We start from the raw sequence: 6000 nt of genomic DNA, 5'->3' as shown, positions 1-6000 counted from the left end.
ATAAGTCAGGTCGTTTTCTCAGTCATGTCTTCTCTCTCTCTGACAGAAACAAAAGATGTAAATGCATTCAGCGCTTTGCCAAGAACTTTAAAAAGTACTTTGGGTTTCCCTAATGCTTGTTTCTAGAATTTCCGGTACAGTATATAAACGAGGACTTCTTGCGGCGTTGCACTAAAACACAGGACTTATCTACTGTTCACCACCTTTGCCTGACGGCAAATGTTACCGCACCATACAAAATAGTGGTTAGTTTCTCTTTTTCAGTTTTGAATTGTAAATTTTAGTACCTGGAACATCTAGAAGGCCTCAAATACCTCACCGTTCTCAATGTCTCTGGTAATGGCATCGAGAGTCTCGAAGGCCTAAGAAGCCTTACCCGACTAAAGTGCTTAAACCTAAATCACAATTGTGTGTCGCGATTAAATGGGTTAGAGAACCTAAAAAACCTCCAAAGACTCTATCTTAATCACAACATGGTGCAGGATTTCCCCTCATGGTTTCAACACAGTCTTGTTTCTCTTAAGTCTCTGCAAGTAGGCTACAATAGAATCGATAACGTAAGTATTATTTTTCTGTGTAATCGTTTGCGTCTGAGATGTGACGATGCCCTCTATTGCTCCTAAAATAGCTTCATAGCCTGACAAAGCTTCGCCGTCTTCCGAACCTAGTGGAACTTGTGATAAAAGGCAACCCAGCCACCGACCCAGGAAACGCACATTATAGTTATATCTGCCCTTCAAAGTTCAGCACTGCTGCTGACCAGCAGGAGTCTGTTTTCAAACAGTGCTGTCGATCTTTCGTAATCTTCCATCTGCGATCATTGACACTGTTGGATGGCCAGATTGTTGTACCTGAGGAGCGGAAAGAGGCTGATTGTTGGTTCGAGCAAAGTAAGACTTCTTCTTTTAAAATCTAAGTAAAAAACTTCGATGTATTTTGAGCAAATGCTGCTTTACTTTAGGTGAGATATCGCGCATCAACAGTCAATTGGAATCGAGAGAGGCCGAGGTGGCGGACCTCTCGGACTGTTTGGCACGCCTATCGATCGAGGCGGAGGGACGTGGGGCCCTCGCTGAAGGATTGGCCAGACAAAAGGCTGAACAGGACCTGAGGCTGGAGGAAATGCGAAAGGAGCTTGCAGTCAAGGATGAACTGGTAAATACGGGCTAACCTGCCTAGGCGCCACATAGATGGAGAGGTGATGTGCCAATAGCTAATGAGAGTACACGGTCGAGATCATTGTTTGCTGAACGACTCTAAACCTTTTTAACGTTCGTTGTCACATCTGGCCGTAGAATGTTAAAATAATCTTTTATAATTTGAGGCTGTCTGTGAATTCTTTGACACCGAAGTGTGTCTAATGCTGTTTACGATCCAAATACTGGTTTATTCCTTGGCAAAGAGGGTTTTGTTTTTCGATTTGTCCTTTAGCTTCGTGCCAAGTCGGACGAACTGCTGCGCGCCTGTCTGAAGCATTACGAAATAGAGCAGGAGTTGGCCTTCTATAAAATAGATACCAAACTCGCAGCCTTCCTTGGAAAACCGCCTGATGTGAATGCCGGTGGCGAAGGCGGCTACCATCGGTTGGATACTCAGGCAGTGGTGCGTTTGCAATGTCATCATAAATCCCTCGATTTAGGCAGCTATATTCTTGATCAGGACCAGAATGGGGCTCCTTTCCCTCCTGCCGCTAACACCTCACATCTGATGCTTTTAGAAGCCTTTCCATATCCCTTTTATGGCCTCCCATGAATTGCATGTAGAATACCCTCAACGGCAGTTTTCTGGAGAATCTGAGACGAGATCTCCTGAATCTTATTGTGAAGTAGTAGCAACAAGAGCAGATAAGTCTTGTGAATGAAGAGACATGTGGTGGGTGTGTGCTTCGTAAATCACCTGGTCAGGCTAAATGTACGGAAATGGAACTTTCAGTCGTTTCTGCCGTTATCTTATTCCACTTCAGAGCTGCTTTCAAACATTTCGATGTGAAGATGTGTTAAAGTACAGATAAGCAAGCAGGTCGTAAAAAAGCACCTGTCAAACTTTATAGGGATATTCAATAACATCAGCAAGCAACTGACGGCATGCTTGAAATGAACCAATTCGGGCAAAGTCTGACCTCGGTTTGGAGAAAGTAAACTTTCACCTTTGAAGTGCTTCCTCGTTAAGGTGACAAAAACAAGTCCACAGGTCTGCCTCCTCCCTCCTGATCCAGGTTGTATGCCTGGCACTGCTACTTTGCCCGCTTTTTAACCCTCTGGGGCAAATCTGGTGAAGAATCTTTTATGTCCTTTTCAGGCCGTGAAACGAAGCCTTAGGAGCTAGAAGTACCACTGGGTTGGAAGCTGGGTAATGCTACGTACCATTTAGCCCCCAACACATCGACACGACATGATTGCACCACTTTCTTCCCACCCAATTACTCATCAGGTCAGAAGGTAATGGCTGAACACCATTGATGGAGGCCTATTGATCTCATTGGTGGACGCGCAGCCAAAAACGTCGCCTTTTAAAAGGGAGCTGAATTCAATGTCAGAGCCCGGCATAAATCACTTTCCCGTGGTCGTACACTTGCACACTTGTTGTTTACCACCCCCTCCACGCCTTGCACTTCTGCCTATATTTAACTTCGCCTGCCTGTATACGAACACGGAATTCCCTAATTTCAAGTCACGCCTACAAATGTCGCCTTCACCTGTATGATCTGCCGGTTGTCTACCCGAGTCTGCGGCCCCTGGATTAGTCAACGTCCGCTACTGCCTATGACTCATCCTCGAGGCACGACGACGCGTGACTGCACATGTGCCATTTGGGGCCGGTGACACACACCATTTTACTTTGTGTCGTTTCAAGCACCGTCATTCCGTACTCACCTAGTCGTTGTCGAGGCACTAATGTGGGTTCCTCTAAAGCACAAGACTTCGTCTCTCATTTGCAGGTACCGTTTATTGAGAATAGGTGGATGGTCATCTTTTCAGGCAGAATCGCGGTAACAAGCTCCGTATTCCCGCTCGAAGTGATGCGTGCTAATCGAGATCAAGCATGCCATCTATGTGATTGGCTGGTCTCAAGGCCACGGGACAGTAGCGCGCGCAGTACGGATCAATAGTCTTCCAGTCGTTGTATGGCCTGTCCCCCGTCTGTCCGTTTTTGTTTGGCCATCTGTGTGTGTGGGTGCGCGCTAGTCCACTCTCACATGCGTATACGTACAGCATCAACCAGTTTAGAACAAACGCGGCGCAACTTTACGCCCCGTGCGGTTGCATTCTCGCGTGCGGTTTCGTGAAGATAAAATCAACCTCCCCCCTGGGTCATGCTATTGTGTCCGTGCGCGCGTGTGCAAATCTGGATCTAGTAGCATGTTCTCGCAAGCAGCTTCCGTGTACACCCATCGTTGCACCACACATAGCCTGTAGATTGGTTGTTTGGCTCTCTCGGACTGGGATTCTGCCGGCAGTTTCACCAGCGTATCATAGGGGGTTATTCAGTCTTTTATCTCCGGAGTTACCCCCAAAAGTAGGGGATTGTAGTAGATTGGGATACAGGAATCACGATAATGCGATTTCGCCACATCAAAACGATAAAACTTCCAATTCCGTTGACAGTGAATTGCTGCACAAATTCTTGCGTTGTAGGGGCTTTTCAGCGCAAATTGTATTCCCCTTCATCGTCACAATGTAGAATAGTAGCAGCAGTCCGTCTGTGTATTTTTGATTGACCACTTTTCCCTATTAGAGCGGGTGTCCTTAAACACCTGACAATGCTGTCACAGTTACAAATAATGTGATCCATGAAACAATCACCTGAGGCAAACGGATTTTAATAGTATTGTCAGTTGAGTTAAAGGTGATTACATGTCACGTGGCCATCTACTGAATTCCCAATTAAGTAGCGGCTTCGGTGTTTCCTAGGCTCGCAACACTAGCAACGTCACGGTGGACGAGAGTCCTTATCTAGGCAAGTGTCGGTACATTCGCCTATCCGGTGCTTCCACGAGCAACCAGGCCTCAGGTGTCGTGGCAATTGACTCAAACACCCTTCCTCCACCAAAGAGTCAAGTGAATGTCCCCACTGATCCGAGGCGGACAAAATCCATCGACTTCTCCCCTTTTACCTCCTCTCTAGCCAGAGTAAGTTGCTTAGTCATCCCTCGCTGTTCGTTGCGGTGTCGGAATTATCTCTAAATGGGGCGTAGGCCATGCGAGTCCAGAAGCACGAACATAAGCTAAAACCTAGGTGAAAAGTATGCTTTTGAGCGTCGACTGCATTGTTCTTAGTGGTTATTCTTCTACTCAATGTAAGTTGATGCGATTCCAGTAGCTGCTCCCCTGTAGATACCTCCAGATTCAATTATCCTCAGCATAGATGCGAGTTCTCACAAAGTGTACAAGTCCTGAGAATACGTCACCAGACTGGGGTTTCTCCCGAGGAATCTAGAAAGCATGGAAGTGCGGAAGCAGGCGCGCAAGGAGGCCAAGGAACTAGTTGCTTAAGTATAATATGAACAGGACTCCAGGGGCTTTTCCAATGAACCCGGTCAGACAATATTGGTCAGTCTTGGAGCAACTTTATTGTGATTACACAGGACAGAAATTTCGTGACAAATGTGGTGCGATCAGAACCACGAGACTACTTGCCTCGCGTTGTACTTTGTTGCTTTCAGTCGTTGTACTTCTCTCTTCACCATCGTAGTCGTAGACAGTAGCACAGCTGACGCATTAACACCAGTAGTTGAATGCATTCGGTCTTCATCAAGAAGGCTCCATGTTCGGCAGAAATCCCGCCTTGAACTATTGGCTAGCACTGTCAACTCTACTTTTTAGTCCGTCCCGCTGCAACTCTCCCCTCACAGTGATCGCTCCGAGGAGGAGGCGACTGAGGCTACTGCTTCATCCGAGGATTTCTGTAAGTCTCCTCTCTCAGCTATCCACGCGCAAGGGGGGGGGGGTGGATACCTTGCTTCCTCCAAGCAAGGTCTCCTTCTTAGGTCAGCCACTTGAAATGAGATGGGCCATCTACTTCATTGCACTCGTTTATCCCTCATGTATCTGTCTACTCCATCAGCTACTGCTTCAACTTCAGCCGTGTTAAAATTGTTAAGTTTTTACGGAGAGTTTTTTTATCCGATAATTGTGGGTGGAACGGGGGCCGTTTTGTCTAGAACGGCCATCATAGGTTTTGACCGACCTTCCAGTTCGATCCATGTAGTGGGGAGTGATGGTGCGCCAGCTCCAGTTCCCTCTGGTGAAGTCCTTCCCCTTCCCCCCCCCCTCTCCCTCTAGCCTTCAGTAAAGTCTGATGTCCTTTGCCCTCAACCGATCTTACTAAAAAGTCGCCGCTATGACCTCGGGTAATTGGCCCAGCTACTTCTAGATTATTAGGACATTTGAGGGGTCATTTTCAACGAGGTTAAGTTCAGTGCATATCAAAGGTCACGTGTCCACTACTGGAGGGAGTAGTGCGTCTGGATTCTCTGAAAGCAGAGTGAATGCACAGACCTCATTTCACCTGTCAATCATTGTGAAGGGAATGTTGAAAAGGCATTGTAGTAGTAGTAGTTCATCGTCGAACGATGTGGAAGATCCTCTTCTCCGCGTTATTTCACCATCCTCCTGAAGGCATGGCGATGCCTTTCTATTTCGGCATGGACACATCTAGAGAACAAATGACCTTGCCAATCAGAATTTCCCTTTCTCACTGTGAAATCCTGGGACAATTGTTCCCGAACTTCCGATCATGACACCTGTTAATTAAAAACGCGGCTATGGCTCCTGACAGATTGTACTTTTAAATGCCTTTCCAGAAAAGTAAACAAGGGTACTGGTTGGTTCCCTACCTGGTCAGCCAATAGAATGGCTTCACGAGAGTGTTGTTAGGACTTTAATTCTTTATCTAAGTTAATGGCACTAGTTTTAAATGGCATATCTGTAACACCTTAAGACTTCCCTAAAGACGACAGGAGGCACAATACTTGGGCGGCATATGTATTGCCGACTTAGT

The 6000-nt window shown here is 46.6% G+C and overlaps 1 protein-coding gene across 1 annotated transcript; it reads left to right on the top strand. All coding sequences in view use genetic code 11, as the record gives it.

Annotated features, from left to right (window-relative positions):
• Nucleotides 1–473: 473 nt before the first annotated feature.
• On the top strand, nt 474–1752 carry EGR_09238 (Centriolin; the record flags this gene model as incomplete). Its single annotated transcript, XM_024498487.1, has 4 exons — nt 474–557; nt 743–890; nt 962–1155; nt 1432–1752. 4 exons carry the CDS (start codon nt 474–476, stop codon nt 1750–1752), a joined length of 747 nt encoding a protein of 248 aa, XP_024347120.1.
• Nucleotides 1753–6000: the final 4248 nt, after the last annotated feature.

This window comes from Echinococcus granulosus, assembly GCF_000524195.1.
Source record: "Echinococcus granulosus chromosome Unknown EG_S00138, whole genome shotgun sequence".
Lineage (NCBI taxonomy): Eukaryota > Metazoa > Platyhelminthes > Cestoda > Cyclophyllidea > Taeniidae > Echinococcus > Echinococcus granulosus.
The sequence above is the reverse complement of the archived record's forward strand: the minus strand, read 5'-3'. Positions and strand labels throughout refer to the sequence as shown.